We start from the raw sequence: 19,983 nt of genomic DNA, 5'->3' as shown, positions 1-19,983 counted from the left end.
ATAGTAAATTCCCTATTTTACACTCCTAACATCAAGTAACCTACAAATTTTTATTAACGATTATTTAGTAACCTACAAATCTTCATCTTTATTAACCATTACCCCCTCCCCTCACCCTACGCACACACACCCTTTCTTTTTTTTTCTGTATTTAAAAACACTCGTCACTGCCAATGAGGTGGTGGTGGAGTGGTAAGGGAGAGACTTGGTGTTCTAAGGGACCCAAGTTCGATTCCTGCCCTCCCCATTATTTTCTGCGTCGCCTGGTAATGATGGGAGACTAGGCGAATAGGTGGAGATCACTAGTTCGATCCTTGAACTGAGCGGGTTTTACCTCACCGCACTGTCGTGCCTTCGGGCGAGTGTTCACGGGCTTCGGCCTAGGTGGGGGTTTCCCCGGATCGGAGGCGAGTGTATCCCGATATGGTGAATTTCGCCAGTAACCCATTTGGAGGATTCGTTGGCCGTTCAACAAAAAAAAAAATATATCTTGTAATGAACCATATACCCCCCCCCCCTCAACACACACCCTTTGTTTTTCCCTAGTTTAAAATATTAAAAAATGGTACAAATATTTCTTGCAATAATTTTATATTAAGTAAACTTCCGTTTTGCTCCCTGTGGTTTGGTCAGTTTAACGGTTTTGCCCCAAACCTTTAAAAATAGCCATTTTACTCCTTGATCTATTTAACTTATCTCCATTTCACTCCCCGCCCCTAACTCTGTCTAAAATGTTTGTTAAAGATAAGGGTATTATGGTAATTCTATAAATATGTATTTTAAATTGATTTTTAAAATCCATTTGTTTTGTCTTTTTTTGATATAAAAATAAAAAAATTATAATTATGTATAACAATCAGATCCTTTTCTTCCTCTTCCTCAATTCATCACTCACTTTCTCTCTCTATATCTCCTTCTCTCTCTACCTTCTGTAACATATTAGACACCGCCACCACCAGCCCCCGCCATTACCACTCCCTCACCACCACCACCGCCGCCCTCATTACCACCCGCACCACCACCATAGTCGCCGCCGCCGCCATTACCACCACCACAGACACCATCTCTTAGTCGGCCTCGCTTAGATCTGAAAAGAGCCATCAAACCTACCTTAGTTTCATTGACCTGTATGTTTAGATCTGTTTATATGTGTTTTAAGATCCGATTTTACATCTGTTTTACCCTCTCCTTTTTATTTTTGTATTATATAAGAAGATATAACTGATGTATAAAGCTAATTAATAAAGATAAGATATTTTGGTTTTATGTTTTTTTTTAGTTTTTATAATTTTTATGTAGTTGAATTTTATTGGCTGATGAAGATAACTCAGATTTATGCTTAACACACAGAAGAGATTTCTGTTCTTGATGGTTTTCTGATTTCTGCTAATTTTGGGGGTTTTGAAGAAGATGATGAATGGGGTGGAATATGATTTATTTCAGGTATCCAAATGGCAAGAGGGTATAGATGACGGCGACACAACTTGGGCTTCTTATTTCGATTCAGGTGGTGGCGATTGGTGGTGATGGCGGTGGGTGGTCGCCGGCGGTGATGATGGGGCTGGGTAGTGTTGAGAGAGAAGAGGAGAGAGTGCAGGGTAGTGAGAGAGAGAAGTGATGATTGTTTTGTTATTTTTTATTATTATATATAATATAATCTTTTATTTATAGTTTTACTAAATTACCTTAGTTTTATATTTAAAGTTACCAAAATACTCTTTCAGTTAATAAACATTTTGGATGGAGTTAGAGGCAGGGAGTGAAATCATGAAGGGCTTCATAAATCAGAGAGTAAACTGGCTATTTTTAAAGGTTTTAGGCAAAACAGTTAAAGTGACCAAACCACATGGAGTAAAACGGAAGTTTACTCTTTTATATTTTGTAAAGAACCATATATATACCCCCATCTCACACACACCCTTTCTTTTTTTCCTGTATTTAAATACACTCGTCACGAATAATTTTAGTAATTTTCTTAATCTTTTAAATTAAGTTTAAAATATTAAAAAATGGTACAAATATTTCTTGCAATAATTTTATATTTTGTAATGAACCATATATATACCCCCACCTCACACACACACCCTTTCTTTTTTCCTGTATTTAAATACACTCGTACAAATATTTCTTGCGCATGTTTTCACGTTTTCGTTGCACTTAGCTTCAGCCGCATCCGAAACACGATATGTTCTCACCTCTTAGTGAACATGACGTTTGTTTGTTGGTCTCAAGAAATTCATGTATCTTATTATGACTTGGCCATCTATATAATATATTATTATATTATATATTCTAGATGAAAGTAATTCAAAGAAGATCGATCACAAAGACGCTTACGTCTTTATATTAAATGTCATATTCATAGACTTAATTAATATTGGAAACCAATTAGGCTCTATATATCTATAGAAATTAAGAGCTACAAAACGAATTATTTTATCCATAGGACAAAGATTTATTAGTATCCTTGGACCTAGTTCTTTTGGATTTTCAAGGGCCGCCTTGTCACTTTCAGTTCAATGTTGAGGTCGAATGCATTATATATTCCATTCTATAATAATACACATGATATATATTTTTTGAACGGCAGGCCGATGTTATTAATCAAAAGGCTAGCAAGAAACTAGTTTACAAGACCATCAATACATCAAAATCTTAGGGGAACTAAATTGAAATTATACCACCTTTTCCAATCCGGATTAGGAATTTTAGACTCATGTTTAATCCAAAGAAGATCGGTGGACTTGATTTCCTCGCCAACCTTTGCAATAGACATCTTTTGGTCATTGAAAACTTTGTTGTTTCGATCCCTCCAAATATGCCAAGTCGTGATCATTCTCACCACCAAGATAAGTAGAGAGATGTTACACGCTTTCAAAAATCAAGGAGTTTTGATAGTGAGTTAAAAGATGCAATGGGAAGCTTGCACCAAGACCATATGTAAGACCACACAAGTTTATATCTTTCAAGCTAAGGAATGGGAAATCCTTCTCCCGTTCCATGAATCCAATTTGCATTGCATCCGTAGCAAAGTTGCAAGAGAACAAGTTATGGTTAGCATTTTCAGCAGCGCCCTCACGTAATGGACATACCTGTTGGTCGACATATACACCCTCTTTACCATCGTTTAAACACCACAAGGGTGCTTCATATACACCCTCTTTACCATCGTTTTACACCACAAAAGATGGCATTAGAAACTCACTGGTTGCGAAGCTTCTTAATCCCAAGCTGCAAACTGCCCACTCATGTTGTATCTCAAACCTGTTCTCACATGAACATGGTTACCATACGTTCATGCATATGTCTTTAAACAACACACAGTCAAACCCCCAATCGCACCAAAAGCGGATCATCCATCGAACCCAACACTAACGAAACCAAAATTTTTGGTCATACCATCAATCGGGTCGCCCACGACCCATTTGGACTTGCAAACCCGAACCGGGTCTCCCATGCATGTAAACGTCACCTCCATGCAAACCCTAGCCATCCAGACCCCATGAACAATCCCATAGCCAAATCCGGTCCAAGCTGTCACGAGTCGGTATCCAGACCCCATGAACAATCCCATAGCCAAACCCGGTCCAAGCTGTCACGAGTCGGTTTCGAGTGCCTGAGGCCGAAAGCTCCTAGAGACTCCTCTACGCGATCGGCGAAATGACCTAAACGTTGATAGGGTTCTACGACCCCGAATCGGTCCAACCTGGCTCATCACTCACCCACCGAACCACCCAATCGTCATCGTCGTGATCCTTACCACCCCGACGCCACTGCCTTCGTCCTACATCGCCACTGAAACCACTTCGCCACTGAAACCACTGATTACACACTAGCGACCACCATAATGGTTTTACGTCCTTCGTCGACCACCCTATCACCCACTCGATCACAACCACAACCAACGCCGCCACTCCCATCGACCCCCAAGATTCTAAAAACACAAAATTAATATAACCATAATTATGTGAATAGTGATCTAAAAGCAACACGATAAATCCCCCCGTCGCGTCTCCTCCTCTTTCCCGCTCTCTCTCTCTCTCTCTATGCCATGAACCTAGGGTTTGATTTGGTGATTAAATCATAATATCCAAAGCTCACCAATTAAACTCTTTAAAATAATGACAATTGGGTCCTTCCAAGTCCATCATGATAATCGTGGTCCTAATCATTGATTGTCTCGTGACTTAAAATCTTGTCTAATAATTCGTCAAAACATCTTGTTGGTGAAAAATTGGGATGTTATGGTAGTCGTCTGGATGGTTCTCCAGTTTAAACGATCCTAAGCTTAACAAGTAGAAGCTCAACATTTGAAGCTTAGAAGAGCATATCTCAAAGATCGAAGCTTAACAACATAAAGCTCAATAGTTGAAGTTTACAAACCGAAGATTAATAAATTGAAGCTTAACTAAACACACATCCTCATACTGAAGCTCATCATGCTAAAAGCTCAATGAAGCAATACCGGATGCAAAAAAGGCACAAAAAACAATAAAGAATGTGAGTTCAGTATTTTATGGCTACATCATACTAGATTGGGGCTTATGACGCAGTTAAAAGAATGCATTGGTGGTCTATTGGCAAAGACAATACCTTTAAACACCTTATGAGAGAAAGATTTTGGGTTAAGTCTCAGATAGAAATAAAAAGAAATTTGTTGTTAAAAAAAATTAAGAAACTAAGAAAAAGATAGGGTAAATTACATTTTTCGTCCTTTATGTTTGTACCGGATTGCAACGGATAGCCTTAAACTTCAATAATTACAGTCGCAGTCCTTTTTGGCAAAACTCATAACACCCTACGTCCTTTAGTACTAACTAAGTTAAATTTTTCAGTTAAATATAACATGTGTCTTGCACATGAGAGGGTAGGTTAGTAATTTTAATATTATACTTAAAATATATTTAAGAAAATAAACAATTCTAACCTCATCCTCTACCTCTCTATCATCTTCATCTGTTCTGTCAAACCAACACCACTGTGACAACTACCACTCCCACCACCACCAGATCCACCACACCACCGCCTCCATATAGATCCGCTACACCGCCACCTCCATCCATATCGTCGATGGATTCCTGAACACGCAGTCGAAATCTCTGTGCATCGAAACTCCTGCTAGAGAAGACGTGTATGCTTTGAGAGAAATCGGCGTTGAAGATTCCGTCGGAATATTTAAAAAAGCGATGAAACCGTTGGTGGTTAACAGTCCAGGGTTCCGACAACCGTTTGAAGATAACACGTTTGATGGTTAACGGAGTTTTGGATAGATCGGATAAAACGGAAACTGCCGGAGAAGACGTGTACACTCTGAGATAAACCGTTGGTGGTTAACGAAGTTTTCGACAGATCGGATAAAACGGCGTCGGAAATTGGCCGGACGCTTAAACCGGAAGGATACGTTGCTGTTCACACAGGTTCTATAGATACATATAGTTTCAATTCTTTCATTCTTTTATCATCGCGGTTTTCAGTTGGGGTTGGGGTTGGAGTTCTAACTAAAATAAGATTTTCGGTTTTCAAGATCTGTAACCCAGCTGTTTACACAAATATGAAGTGAGTTTGATTATTTGATAGAAATTATATGCAGATTATGATCAAACAACTAATTTTTTATTCTTGATCATTGAGGTTTTAGCGTATTTGACTTCCTTGGGTTGCAGATCTGCAAAGGATAAGGGTCGGTGGGTGTGGCCGGAGTGATGGCGGCTGGATGTGGCGGTGGCGGCAGGATGAAGTGGTGGTGGCAAGATGTGGTGGTTAGGGTTAAGAATTTGGGGAAGATGAATTTTATACAATATTTTTTGTTTTATTTATTAAACATTTAAATAAAAAATGAATTGACTAAAATACCCTTGAGTGAATAAACTTAACTGAAAATTTTAATTTGGTTAGTAGTAAAGGACGTAAAGTGTAACGAGTTTTGCAAATAAAGGATTGTGACTGTAATAATAGAAGTTAAAGGCTATCCGTTGCAATCTGGTACAAACATAAAGGACGAAAAGTGTAATTTATCCAAAACGATATTTACAGTATAGTACAGGCGGGCGAAATAAAGAAAAAAAAAAAGAAAAAGGAAATTGTCGTCCTCCTGACTGACTGAAGTTTTGTTCAAATTCTCCGTGCCGTTCTGGCCCCACTTAAACTTAAACTTTCTTTCTTTCCGGACAACAAACGCAGACTTTCTTTCTCCAACAACAACACACACATTCCCTTTCCCCTTTCTCTCTCTTAGATGGAACCCTAGCTAATTGCTATCATGGGAAACTGCTGCAGATCTCCGGCGGCCGTCGCCAGGGAGGACGTCAAACCATCAAACAACGATCACAACTACAAGAAGGATAAGCCTGCCGTCACTGTTCTCAACGATGTATCAAAGGAGGAGAATATAGAGGATAAGTATATGGTGGACAGGGAGCTAGGGCGAGGCGAGTTCGGAGTTACATACCTCTGTATAGATCGGACCACCAGAGAATTACTAGCTTGCAAGTCCATCTCCAAGCGGAAGCTGCGAACAGCTGTGGATGTGGAGGATGTGCGCCGAGAAGTGGCCATCATGAAGCACTTGCCCCAGAATTCCAGTATTGTGACGTTGAGAGAGGCTTGTGAGGATGAGAATGCTGTGCATTTGGTCATGGAGTTGTGTGAGGGCGGGGAGCTCTTCGATCGGATCGTTGCCAGGGGGCATTATACCGAGCGTGCTGCTGCTAACGTTGCCAGGACTATGGTGGAGGTTGTGCAGCTCTGTCATAAGCATGGAGTTATTCATAGGGATTTGAAACCTGAAAACTTTCTGTTTGCTAACAAGAAGGAGAATTCGCCTCTTAAAGCCATCGATTTTGGCCTCTCTATTTTCTTCAAGCCAGGTAGTAGTAACTAGATTAGGAGGAGCAGGAGCTTTCAGATTTTGCCATGATATTTTGTGTTTGCTTAACTTATTATCATGATGCTTCTTCTGTAGATTGTATGACAACTTCTCATGTTATGCTTCTGGTTAGTAATTAAACAAGTTATTAATAAGCACCAGTTAGTAACGTGCGTAATGCTTTCCATCATTGATAAACTGGATATAGCAAGTTATTAATCTCGTGTTTTGTTGTATCGGACTATAATAATGAAGAACCGTGTCCAACGTGATGCTATTATACAATTATTGTTAGATAGAATACCTCTAACGTGATGTAGGTTTATACAACAATGCTGCTTCTTAACAGGACCCATGTATTTACCATTTCTAATGTTATGCTTCTAGAATGAGATTTTAATTCGGTTTTATGAGGTCAATAAGTCACTGTTCTGAGATGGCTTTATTGTTTGGGAGGTCTTAAAAGTCAGCCTTTCTTTTGGACACAACAAATGGAAGCCTGATGAGTTGAATGTTACCAGTTATGTAAATTGAACAACTTACATCATTGTCGATGAGGCTTAGGAAAACAGTATGTTAATTTTGTAAGATGACTATACGATAGAAGACACTAGTCTAGGCTGAATTGTTTTCTGTCAGTCGTGCTACCTTTAACCTCTTGTGGAATGTTTGAAGTTATCTTTGTTTGTAACCACTGAATTCAGACACTGCTGATTGAGCTGTATTTGGTTGTAATACTTATCTGTTTACTACATAAAATATGGTACCATGTTGATCAATTATCACTTGCAGACTTGCTTGAACCTCTTTATTGATTAACTCGTTAATTTAGGCGAGAAGTTCTCTGAAATAGTTGGAAGCCCTTATTACATGGCCCCAGAGGTGCTTAAGCGTAGTTATGGGCCAGAGATTGATATATGGAGTGCAGGAGTAATTCTTTACATTTTATTATGTGGTGTTCCTCCATTCTGGGCAGGTACTTCTTTTTTCTCTAGATGATTCATGTATTTCTCTGTGTATAAAATATATGAACTTTTGTTGTATACACTTCCTTTTTAATTAAACTTTGTTATTCTTCCAAACAGTCTAAGTTATAATAATTCTTTTTGCTTTGTAATGCAGAATCTGAACAAGGTGTTGCACAGGCTATTCTTCGTGGGCAAATAGATTTCAAACGTGAACCATGGCCCAGTGTTTCTGAAGGTGCCAAGAGTCTTGTACGCCAGATGTTAGAGCCAGATCCAAAGCTTCGACTTACGGCTAAGCAAGTACTTGGTATGCTTCTTGTTGAAACTTAATTGCATTATTTTTAATGTTTTTGGTGAACTTTTCACATGTTCATATAGTGGAGTTTATGGCAGTGAAGGAATATGGACATATGAATGTTTAATTTCAGGACTTTGTTTATTCTATAATGCTGTTTGATGCAGAACATCCTTGGCTCCAAAATGCTAAGAAGGCTCCAAATGTACCCCTTGGTGATGTTGTCAAGTCAAGATTAAAGCAGTTCTCGTTGATGAATCGATTCAAGAGAAAGGCTCTAAGGGTTGGTTCAATGATTCTTTTCTCCATACATATCAGATACATGTGTATTAATCTCTACTACTTGTGATGTTTTAGGTTATTGCTGATTTCTTATCTAATGATGAAGTTGAAGACATCAAGGAAATGTTCAAAAAGATTGATACAGATGACGATGGTATTATTACTACCGAAGAGCTGAAAAGTGGACTTCAAAAGTTGAATACAGCACTTGCAGAGTCTGAATTACAGCTGCTTATTGAAGCTGTGAGCCTAATTAACTGCTTGCTTCTTATCCATTTTTACCAATTTTAAAGTGAATCGGTTCATAAATGGAGGTGTTTTCTCATGGTTACAGGTGGATACTAACGGGAAAGGTAGTCTGGATTATGGGGAATTTGTGGCGGTGTCACTCCACCTTAGAAAGATGGCAAACGATGAGCATTTACACAAGGCTTTCTCATACTTTGACAAAGACAGTAGTGGCTACATAGAGCCACACGAGCTTCAGGATGCATTAATGGAAGATGGAGATGAAGATATTTCTAATATTGCAAATGATATCTTCCAAGAAGTCGACACAGATAAGGTGAGGGTATTTCCGTCATTAAGCATGTTTGTTACGCAACGAGTTTTGTGAACATTTTTCTTGTATTGGGCGATGCAGGATGGTAAAATTAGCTATGAGGAGTTTGCTGCTATGATGAAAACAGGAACTGATTGGAGAAAGGCGTCTAGACATTATTCAAGAGGACGATTCAACAACTTGAGTGTAAAGCTGATGAAAGATGGTTCTCTGAATCTGGGGAATGATGAATGAGTAATTATGGCTTGAATTTCTTTTGTAATTATGTTATAGGTCCTTCCTTCCTTCCTTGTGTTTGGTTTGATTAGATTCGGATGTGAGCCCCATATGGTTTGGTGGATCCGGGGCGTGTTTGGTGGATCTTCTAAAATTGTCGGTGATTGTGATTCAATATAATTCTTGCCAAACAAGTAGTGTTGCCTTGTAGTGTTATAAAGTCAGTTACGTTGTTGTGTTGTATCGTAGTTGTTAATATGTTTGTCTAGTCCATAAAATTGTATATTTTTGAGTTGGTATGCATTTATAAAGGAGAGGGTGAACATAATCCAACAGTCCCTCCAACCTGGAGCATGGGTATTGATCATGTCTAGCTTGTTACAAATTTGGCAAAGCAGACTTCCGGTAAGGCTTTAGCGATTACATCGTCTAGCTGATTTCTGGTTCTAACATAAGTAGTGATCATCCTGTCTTCAAGCTTATCACAATATACTTCAAGCCTTCAATGTGGCTGGCTCTTTAAAATACCGGGTTACTAGCAATGTGAATAAAGGACGAAGCTATTGATTTTAGATAAAGATGATAAAGATGGTTTTTTTTTTTAGAAATGGTGTTGATTGATTACGTGTTTTGGAGATTGGTGTGGTATTGAATTAAATATGGAGAATGGTGGTTACGCTTGTAACAAGCGTATTGTCAGAAAAGTATGTATTGCGCCTGTAGTACAAGTGTATTACGTTTAAAACCAATATCCCAGCCGGAGAATGATACATCTCGCCGAAGAAGATGCAGCAGAGTCACCGGAGAAGATGCAACACGCTTGTACATCTCGCCGGAGAAGATGCAACAGAGTGGCCGGAGAAATTTCTTGACACCGGAATATACAACAGAGTCGCCGGAGAAGACGCAACAGAGTCGGAGAAGATGCAGCACGCTTGTACATCTCGCCGGAGAAGATGTAGCAGAATAGACGGAGAAATTTCTTGACACCGGAATTCCTGGTTAGGCCGGAGGTAGCCGAAGAAGATGACCGGAAATGTAAAAGTTGTGATACGCTTGTTGAAGCAGCGAGTTGTTCAATTTTCAGACAATACACTTCTTGTACAAGCGTAACCACCATTCTCCAAATTTAATTCAATCCTATACCATTCTCCAAAACACGTAAACAATCAACACCATTTCTCAAAAAAAACTTTAGTATTTTCATTTAATAAACATCATATATTTAAAAAGCTTATTACAGAGCTCGCCACCAGCCACCGGAAGAGATACTATCTTCATTCTAACTGCTCTAGAAGATTTTTTTGAAGGTTTTAACATAAAACTTGGCTGGCCTGAAGGTCTGACCCTCCTATGGTTCCGCCCTTGTGAATCATAACCATCTCTTTTCATTTTCATCACCATTGTTTTATTACCTTAAGTACTTATACGAAGTTTCAATCATATCACAGACAGCTATTTTAGTTATCTGTACGCTTCTCACACGTTAAGAAATAAGATATAATTAACACTTGGATAGGCAAGTGAAATTATACCAGCATATCAAACATGTATGAGGTAATTATGTTTTTGAAACTTGCATCTCCTATCGGTCAAAAAAATACTTTACATTTTAGCCTCGTACATTTGAAGTTATGCTACAAGAAAATAGATTGTTGAAAGTCCATCCAATTGCACATGTCTTCACTTCAGCAACCTGCAGTAGAAATGAAAACTCTTGTTTATAATGTATATGTCTGTGCCATCGAGGGGCAAAAGTGAAAGTGCACTAATTTTAACGTTATTTTACTAATTTCGTGAAAATAACGTTAAAAGTTGAGGACGGTTAATCATGCATCATGTGGTGGCGTTGATAGCTGGAAGACAAAAGGGTACATGCACTAATCGGTCTTTGTCCCGATTGCTGAGTGTTATGTGCCTTATGTCCAAGGCTTGATGCAAAACTACTATCGAGCTGGGGGTCTCACTGGAAGCAGCCTCTCTATTTCTACAGGGTAGAGGTAAGGCTGTCTACATCTTACCCTCCTCAGACCCTACCGTTGCTTTGCTATTGGTGGGATATACTGAGTATGATGATGATGATGATGATGATGAATAAACAGGTTTATATGTTCGAAACTGTCAGGAATAGCAAATGACCACCGCTAGTTTTTGCCTCACACAAACCAAAATTCTGAGGATTTCATTTCATCTAGTTTTGTTAAATTATTTCTAATGATAACAGTAAACTTTTCAAGTAGCATACCACGTCAGCTGCTACTTGATTCTTTTGGTTCCTCAGCTGCCACATCTTTCCCTGAATTGCCTGTGTCTACTGTTTGTGACTGAGCCTGCGACTGTGTTTGTGACTGGGCCTGCGACTGTGTTTGTGACTGAGCCTGAGACTGTGTATGTGACTGGGCCTGCGACTGTGTATGTGACTGGGCTGGAGACTGTGTATGAGACTGGGCCTGAGACTGTGTATGAGACTGGGCCTGAGACTGTGTATGAGACTGGGCCTGAGACACTGTCTGTGATTGGGCCTGAGACTGTGTGGTTTGCCCCTGACTCTCAGTTTGAGAGTCCTGTTGTATTCCAAGAACCGCCAGTATGGACCTGAAAAATAACAAGCCGTTTCCAGTGTGAAAGACTGAAAAGCGAGTGAAACAAAAACTTAATGGGAAATATGGACTGGGGTAACATGGCAATTCTGAAACTTTTGTCCAATTTTTAATAAATATTTGTGTGCTAAATACGATTACAACAATTGAATCATATAAATTGTTAAAATAAAATGGTTTAAGAAGTTATATGCATAAAAAATTGACACAGCACGACTTTGATCCACTTGAGAGAGAAAACATAACATGAATCGACCCGTTTATAAGCAAACAGGTCCAAACTGCCACATGGTTACTTAACCTTGGAAGTGATGTACGAATGTCTGGTTGGCTTGCATAGGAAGCCAAGGGAGCCTTGAGTACCGGCTGTTTATTCAATGCTATTTCCAGCTGTGCAGGAGGAAGCTAAAAACACAGCCAAAAAACATCATGAGACAAAATAACCATGTCAGCAGAAGAGAATTAATAGAGGACTGACCTGAAGTAGAACGGTGAAAGATTGAGGCTTTGTTAGCTGAGCACATTTTAAGAATCCTACCCACAGCTTTTGGTTTTTCCAAATCTGACATAGAATCTCTATTATTATACAACTTCTAAATGTACCAGTATTTAAACATTTCATTTCTCACCTGCTTGCTCACAAGACGAGATAGAATCTCCATAATAAAATCAACCTGCATTGTCAGATATTTCGTCATAAAAGTAGAATAAATATCTTGAGATTGAAAATACTTGCAATCATATATAAAATAACCTACTTCGGCTAATGTTTATGTGATTATTTAGGGGTGTTTGATACTAGCTGCAACGAAACAGTTTACGAAAGGGTATATACATACCCAAATTTATCTGTTACTACCTTCAATAATCAGAATTTTCGAAATGGTCAACACCTTAAAGACGGTTGGTACTCATATCAAGCACCAGTCACATTTTATGTTATCTGGATTAATAAAAGAAGTTTTCTAGAGCCAGGGGTCTTAGTGGGAGCAGCCGAGCAGCCTCCCCAGACCCTATCAATAGCTCTGCTCTGCTATGAATGGATGTGTTTATTTGTTTACTCATCTCAACCACCAGATTTTATTACACTGGATTCTGAATGCTCAATACCACATTCATTTTCAAAAATCAAATTCAAAGGCCTTGCCAAATCAAATGCTTACCAGGGCGGGAAATGCACCAATTGTCTGTATTACTGTCCGCATGAACAGCATTGGCAGAGGTATTTGCTCCACCTGATCAACCACCCATTTATTAGAAAATTTGGTTATATTTTATGGGTTACAATTCAAACAATAAAAAGCAACATCAAACGATTTAAAAAAACATCATCAAAAGCACACTCACAAGCTCCTAAATATTGCTATTCAAACATAAGTTTGGTTATACATCTTTGAGTATCGATTATTAACAAAATCAAAAACAAGTGCTGGAAGGTCAACCATTTTGTAGTTGGTTAAAGGTTGAACTTGAACGTACCAGCTGATTTAAAACTTTTGCTAGAACTTGTTGCGTAAATATCTGTCGTTGCTGAAAGCAAGTGTTGCATGCATCTGTAACCTTCTTGAGGGGAATCCCATCTTTGTCAGGATCAATGCCATGGATAGCAATCAGCACTTCAGCTGGAGTAAGACCTGCACCACCCTCGGATGATTCCTGCGTTTCAAACACATCTCAGTACAACTTATGCATCACCACCCATAGCAGCTCAAAATAGGTCATTTCAGTACCCGATTTTTTAACAGAAAAAACAAAATCAATCGGTGAGCCAAATTACCTGCAAGGTACGGGCAAGTGCAGCCTGAAACTTATCTAGTGGAAGATTTACAAAACAAGAAAACATCTGAAGAACCTGGGTACACACATGTTAACAATATTACTACAACTTTCACTTTCATTTTGAAAGAATAAATGGGTCACAAGATTTAGAAACCAAAAGTTCACTCGGTAAGGCACAAAACATAGCAAGTAAAAGCAACATAGATGAATAAACTTTGGGTGTTCGGGTAAAACAGAAATTTTCAATTAATTATGGTAAAATAATCACATATGGAGAAGCAGGTAAAAAAACCTCATCTTTCGGCAGGAACGGTAATACTGGAATAAGAATCTCAGCATCCTGTTAAGTGATAGAACGTAAAAAGATCAGCGTGAAAACAGGTTTATATTTACCATGCAGATAACAAACATTATACCTTTAATTTTGTGTCATATAACTTTTTAATGGTAGCTATCAACTCAGGAGAGGGAATTGCCCCATCTGTTAGTGTTTGTACAACCTATAAAAAATAAAAAACTTAGAAAAAAAAATATTCACCATTTTTATGAGAATAATAGAATATATGAAAGCATAAAAGACCTGCATCAGAAGGTTCTCACTTCCAGCAGGTGGGTCTGCAATAATTTCAAGAAGCTGAGATGATGAGCCAATTGTGCGAACTAGTTTCGGGATTTGGACACTAATTGCCTGTACAAAATACCAATCTTAACACCAGTATACTTGCTTTATGTTTTGAAATACATAAATGAAATTGGTACACTCCATTTTACTGAACCTGCTTTGCAGCTTTTGACATGTTCTTGTACACAACTAACAGTTGACGGAAAAGAGAATGTTTCTGTAACTCAGAGATAATGAATAATTAACAAAACTTAATCTCAGAAATCAGATTACGCAAAGAATTATATACTCGTATACCTTTGTACAAAGGGCAAAATATAGTGACATGCATCGTTGTGCATCGGTTACCGAGGAGGATGGAATGTTTTCAGATGTACCCTCAGAAGAACCATCCTTGGTGTTGGCACTTACTGACTCAGTCATAGGTTTTTCCATCTGTGTGTCCTACGTTTATAGATGACAAGAAAAATATAAAGTTCCATATCTAATATTTGAGTTCATCATTATGTTTAAAGTGTTAAGCCACACCATGGCTAATTCAGTATTGGAGCCATCATCAACCGAAGTATCAGCATTCATTGCAGATAATAGCATATCCTTTGCAAAATCTTCAATTTGCTGAGAAATGGAGGGCATAGGATAAAGCTTGTTTGCCACCTGAAGATTGGACACTCAATCAAAATTTGAAAGAAAAAAAAAACCTTAAACTTGTTCAGGTGATAATCAATAATAATTGACAATATACCAAACGTATGGCCTTCGTTTGTACTTCCTCCAAGTGATGCACTGCACTCTGTTTAAAAATCCCAGAATGATCAGTAGGGTAAAACACTTACTAAACCTAGCTTGCCTATTCATTATTGAGGCTTTAACTTTCATATGTTTTCATAAATGAAAACTTGTATTTCACAAGTATGTAAGAATACCTGTAAAGCAATTTTTAGGCAGGCATCTCTAGTGGGGGGTCTATGCAGAATTAAGCTCCAAACGATGCTAAGACCTTGATGCACTCTATCTCCACTGTGCACTTCCTCACTGTTTCCAGGAACACACAACCACTCTAATAATTTAACAACTGATTTTGGCAGGTATGGAACTTCGTTTAGCAATCTACTCAAAGATTTGTCAGAGGGTGGGAACGAATCTCTGAGTGCTTCTGCCTGCAATAAGAATTTTGTTCAAAAAAAGCAGTTTATACTACCACTGAGAAACAGAGGAAATTTACAAACCACTTTGAGAAGAAACATTTCATAAACAGAAGTTGCTGTTGTTGAAGAAAAGAAGTCATGGTCTGCTTCTGCTTCTCCAAATAATCTATAGAGGACGCGCAAGGTTAACTCATGCCCCTGAAAGAATAAGTCACTCGCGTCATTTTAAAATTCAAGCAAGTATAAATTCAACAATCTTATACTAAAATTGATTGAGTTGGGCTCAGTCAAATTTAGTTTGGATAAAGAGAGAGAGAGAGAGATGACCTCATGATTTGTATAATCAGAGAGTATGTGTGTTTGAAGAAATCTCCAAGGGTCCAACTCCAAAGGAAACTGCCACAGCATGCAACAAATCAGGATCATAACCAACTAAACTATATTATCACAGAATTTATTAGAAATATTACCTCAACTCCTAAATAGGAAAGTAAAGAAAAACGAAGCTCTGAACCACCAGCAACTGCTATATGTTTATAGGCTTCAATGATGCGTATAAAGGCTGATTTCTGTATGTGATCCTTCTGTTCATCAGTGAGATTAACAACAGGTGCAGACATTTTTGGCAGGACAACTTTAGATGTTAACTGAAGAGAAGTTAATGTTGAGGAATTGTTGCTATTTGTTTCTGCTTTTGGACTAAGTTCCTCAGATCTGTCTGTAGACATAGACACCGAAGGAACTATATCCATTTTGGTAATTTGGTCTCGACTGTTATCTTCCAAGTCAACTGGTGACATGTCCATTTTGGTAATTTCAGGCATTCCATCATTCTTGGCTGATGATTCCAGACCAGGTATGCCATCCTCAAGTTCGCCTATATCTATATCTTCAGATGGAGTACCTAAGCCAGCAATCGGTATTGATGGTGGTATATTAAGAAAAACAGGTGGGACGGAAGGTACCAAACCCTGATTGGTGGTAGAATCTGCTACATCATCACTGTCTTTTGTTGCAGGCTGTTCACCCTCCATTTCAGGTTCCTGTAGTATTCTTCCAATATAATTATACAAAAATAAGATATAATAGTATTGTAAATTTAAGATAATAAGAATATACCTCATCATTGTGTGTCTCAAAATCAGAATGTGTGACTTGAGGTTTGGTGGATTTTGATAATATGTCGGTCAAATATGCAGACAGATTAGCACCACCAGCTGTAGCAGGATAGGACTCGGTGTTCTCAGCCTCTTCTATAGGGCGAACTGGAGGAAGATTTGGCATGTTGGCCATGACTACTTGAGCAAGTAAATCGGCTGAAATACTACTAATAAGAATTTCTAGCATTGCTGCAGACTGTTCACCCTGTGCAACCAATGAACTGAACATAGAAATAAGCTGCTGCACAGGTCCACTCTCTACATTCTGTTTGCTTGAGGACTTCCCCTTCAACTCCTCATTCGGTTTCACACGCTTTCCAGGTACATCATCATCTTTATTAACATCCTGTACTTCAGGCCTTTTCCTAACCGCACTGGAATGCACAGCATCACATGATTCTATGGAAGGTTTTATATCCTGAAATTTATCACCATACAAGAATACTTTTTAACTGCACAGCTGTATGCCTTGTGCATAACGTAAAGATAAGTTTTGAATTTGACCCATTAAATAAATTAAACCACAGTTTAATAGATACTAATAATGAGATTAGGTACCTGTGTGGTCGATGAATTACCCCTAAGAACTTGCTGAAGAGCTTCTTCAGCCAAATCACCAGCTTTCATTTCCCTAAGTGATCCAACTAAACGATCTCGCCACTACAAAAATAGAGCATAGTTCAAGGCCAGTACAAAAAGGGAAAAAATAAGTAAACTAGAAAGCATTTCCTTGTTTTATCTATGATGTTAAACAACTGATTCAAGTTCAAATGCCAAAAAAAAAAAAAAAGAACAAATGTAGTTCTGTAACGAAAGTAATAATTGAACTAAACACACCTGATCAATAAGATCATACATGACAACCAAGCAAGTTATAAACATCTGACCCATTCCATATTTAACTAAGTTCTTAAATTTACCCGTATGAGATGTTGCAGGTTGAGTATAACACAATAACGCATATCAACCCAATTCAAGATGAAGTGTCAATAATCGCCATCTCTAGATAATACTAAATGTGTTAATCTACACTAAAGCATCCTTCTAAATATGAGTGTTTCAGGATAAACTCACAACAAAACTAGCTAAATCCAAAACATAACCACCAAATCTAAGTTGTAGGGGAAAACTTTTGCTACGCTAAAGTTCTCATTCATAACACACTTAACTAAGTGTTAAATTGAAAGAAAGGAGAAAATACACTAGAAACAAGGGCATCCACTCAAAGCACAAAGAGATGTAAACAAAATTAAGGGAATTGCATATGTATATAGACAGATGGCAATGACATGAAACAGGGCAAGAATGTGGCAATGTTACCGGTACAGCACCCGGGTGCATGCATTTCAAGCAGGTAAGAAAAGCATTTTTTAAAGCATGATGAACCCCGGAAACATGACCAGCTTTCACAGCAGAAGTTGATGGATCCAACCCAAGTAAAACCGGAAGAATACGGCCATAAAATGCAGGCCTTTTCTTAGCAATTTCTGAAAGACTACAAAAAGGCATGATAAATGAATTAGTTAAAGTGAAGAAAATTACAGAAGTATAGCATATGTATGATGAACATCCAATACCTCTTAATTAACACAATAACAACCATATTGCTGAGTGACTTGACTGCTGGATATCTTAGCTGGTCAAGCAACAAACCCAGATTCTTGCTGGCTTCTACTGATAAATCAGCAACATTAAGTATGGGATGGCCCCCACGAAGCCATGCTATGTTAAATTCATCTGCCACACAATCCATCAGACATAGCCACACGAAAGATGAAAAAAAAAACAAGTAAGAATTTATAAGAGGAAAAAGACCTCTAGAAGTGTGATCTTCAGGTGGTTCAGTAGAAGCACTAGGATCAGCTGTATATAAAAGAGTGACTGCTTCAACGAATTTGAGTGCAAGCAACTGTCTCCCATCGCTGTGAGGCTGGTGGTTAAAGAAAATTAGAGTGCAGCAGAAAGATTATGTTATGGGTGAGATGTTGGTGGTTACCTGGTATGCCATAGAATAAATTTCATCTTTAAGCTTCAACATCCATAACCATGATGACTGGAGAGAATCATGGAGGTCACTTGAATACAGGCCCTGAATAGCAGTTTTGATAAGAGAGCGTCGGAATAAAGTGATTCCACAAGTGATGGCCTGTCTAGCAACGGCAGGTGTAGCATCTCTTAAGAGAGTTAACAAAAGAGGTACAATATCAGGGAATAAATCCGTGTTATTCAACCCAACATCGCCAGCGATCCTACATACATACATACATACATACATACATACATATGAGAATCAATTAGCAACAGGATTTCCTAGCCCTAAAATGCAGGACAAAAGGCATTCATTCTATTCTAATTCTAATATATATAGCAGAAACTTGAATGTGAAAGAAATATAAGAAATGAAAACTGAGATATGAAGGAAGGAAGGAGGCGCACTGACTCTGCAAGGAATCTGCGAACGGGGCTGGAGCGGTCGGTGTGAAGATCGAGAAGTTGAGGGAACAAGTGTGAGAGGAGGTGAGGGTCGAGATCTTTAAGCTTGCGTAAGTTGTCCAGCTTCGAAGGGACATCGCTGGAGAATTTGGCGGAGTGAATGAGGCCGGAAAACTTCTCCATCGAAATCATTCCCACCATCTTCTTCCAAGGGACATAATACAGAAGGAGGAGGAGGGTTGGGTTAGCTGCTGACTGAATCTCGATTTCAACAGCTGCAAACAAACTCAACACTTCTAGGGTTGCTCCTGCTCGTAAAATTCATTCGACATTTTAACCATAGACAACCGATCGTGTTTGTTTGTTAAGAAATATATGTATTGAAGAACTGTTCATAACGCTTACCGAACTAGATTTTATGTTCGTGTTTGTTTGTTAAGGAAAGGAACTTGTTCGTGTTCATTTGTTTTTGTTTGTTAATTTTAGGCAACGAATGAAAACGATAGATGATAACACAAATGAGCATAAACTAATTTACATGAACACAAATGGTAACAAACGAACACAAACAAACGTTCATGAATAAAATATATAATACATTGACACTTATTAAATATTTTATTTGTCGGAATGAAGTATTTAAATAAAATATAAAAGCTAAAAACACTAATGAACTATTGAACACAAACGAACATGTTACCGATGTAAGATTAAATATATTATGTATTAATATTTAATCTATACCCATCATAATCATTTACATAATATAGATCAAAATATTTAATAACCTATTAAATAATTAGTTGGTAATTGTTGATGGACCATATTACCCTTATTAACTAATTAGGTTTCCTCCTGGGTGCTTATAAAAGGAGAATTATGTGGAGGTTAAGGGTTACTCAGTTACACAATTACACACACCCCATTAGCCATAACATCGTAATTTCGACCTCCTCTCCTAGCTGATATCCCTTTTCGGTTTTTCGAAGTCCCCATCATTAGTCAGCACCCTAAGGAGGAACCAGATCACGATGACAAGCATGTCGAACTCCA

At 38.2% G+C, this 19,983-nt stretch overlaps 2 protein-coding genes and 1 long non-coding RNA gene across 3 annotated transcripts; 2 read left to right on the top strand and 1 right to left on the bottom strand.

Moving 5' to 3' along the window:
• Positions 1-871: 871 nt before the first annotated feature.
• LOC118487325 lies at positions 872-1,681 on the top strand. The gene is made up of 2 exons (XR_004881374.1): positions 872-1,127; positions 1,444-1,681. It is a non-coding gene; the product is annotated as an uncharacterized LOC118487325 (long non-coding RNA).
• Positions 1,682-6,069: 4,388 nt separating this feature from the next.
• Positions 6,070-9,480, top strand: LOC110909911 (calcium-dependent protein kinase 13). The gene is made up of 7 exons (XM_022154640.2): positions 6,070-6,866; positions 7,698-7,841; positions 7,988-8,140; positions 8,296-8,411; positions 8,486-8,653; positions 8,745-8,975; positions 9,054-9,480. Exons 1-7 carry the CDS (start codon positions 6,260-6,262, stop codon positions 9,204-9,206), a joined length of 1,572 nt encoding a protein of 523 aa, XP_022010332.1. The 5' UTR covers positions 6,070-6,259; the 3' UTR covers positions 9,207-9,480.
• Positions 9,481-10,646: 1,166 nt separating this feature from the next.
• LOC110909912 (symplekin) lies at positions 10,647-19,274 on the bottom strand. The gene is made up of 26 exons (XM_022154641.2): positions 18,938-19,274; positions 18,494-18,746; positions 18,313-18,427; positions 18,075-18,234; positions 17,818-17,992; positions 17,056-17,157; positions 16,457-16,915; positions 15,808-16,380; positions 15,665-15,733; positions 15,419-15,535; positions 15,116-15,349; positions 14,935-14,982; positions 14,718-14,846; positions 14,487-14,633; positions 14,344-14,406; positions 14,148-14,255; positions 13,984-14,067; positions 13,860-13,907; positions 13,566-13,640; positions 13,268-13,444; positions 12,952-13,023; positions 12,418-12,462; positions 12,267-12,350; positions 12,090-12,193; positions 11,434-11,783; positions 10,647-10,884 (listed from the first exon to the last, which is right to left on the bottom strand). The coding sequence occupies exons 1-25, from the start codon at positions 19,129-19,131 to the stop codon at positions 11,438-11,440; spliced, it is 3,981 nt and encodes a 1,326-aa protein (XP_022010333.1). The 5' UTR covers positions 19,132-19,274; the 3' UTR covers positions 10,647-10,884; positions 11,434-11,437.
• Positions 19,275-19,983: the final 709 nt, after the last annotated feature.

The sequence above is a fragment of the Helianthus annuus genome, chromosome 15 (genome assembly GCF_002127325.2).
Source record: "Helianthus annuus cultivar XRQ/B chromosome 15, HanXRQr2.0-SUNRISE, whole genome shotgun sequence".
NCBI classification, from domain to species: domain Eukaryota; kingdom Viridiplantae; phylum Streptophyta; class Magnoliopsida; order Asterales; family Asteraceae; genus Helianthus; species Helianthus annuus.
The sequence above is the reverse complement of the archived record's forward strand: the minus strand, read 5'-3'. Positions and strand labels throughout refer to the sequence as shown.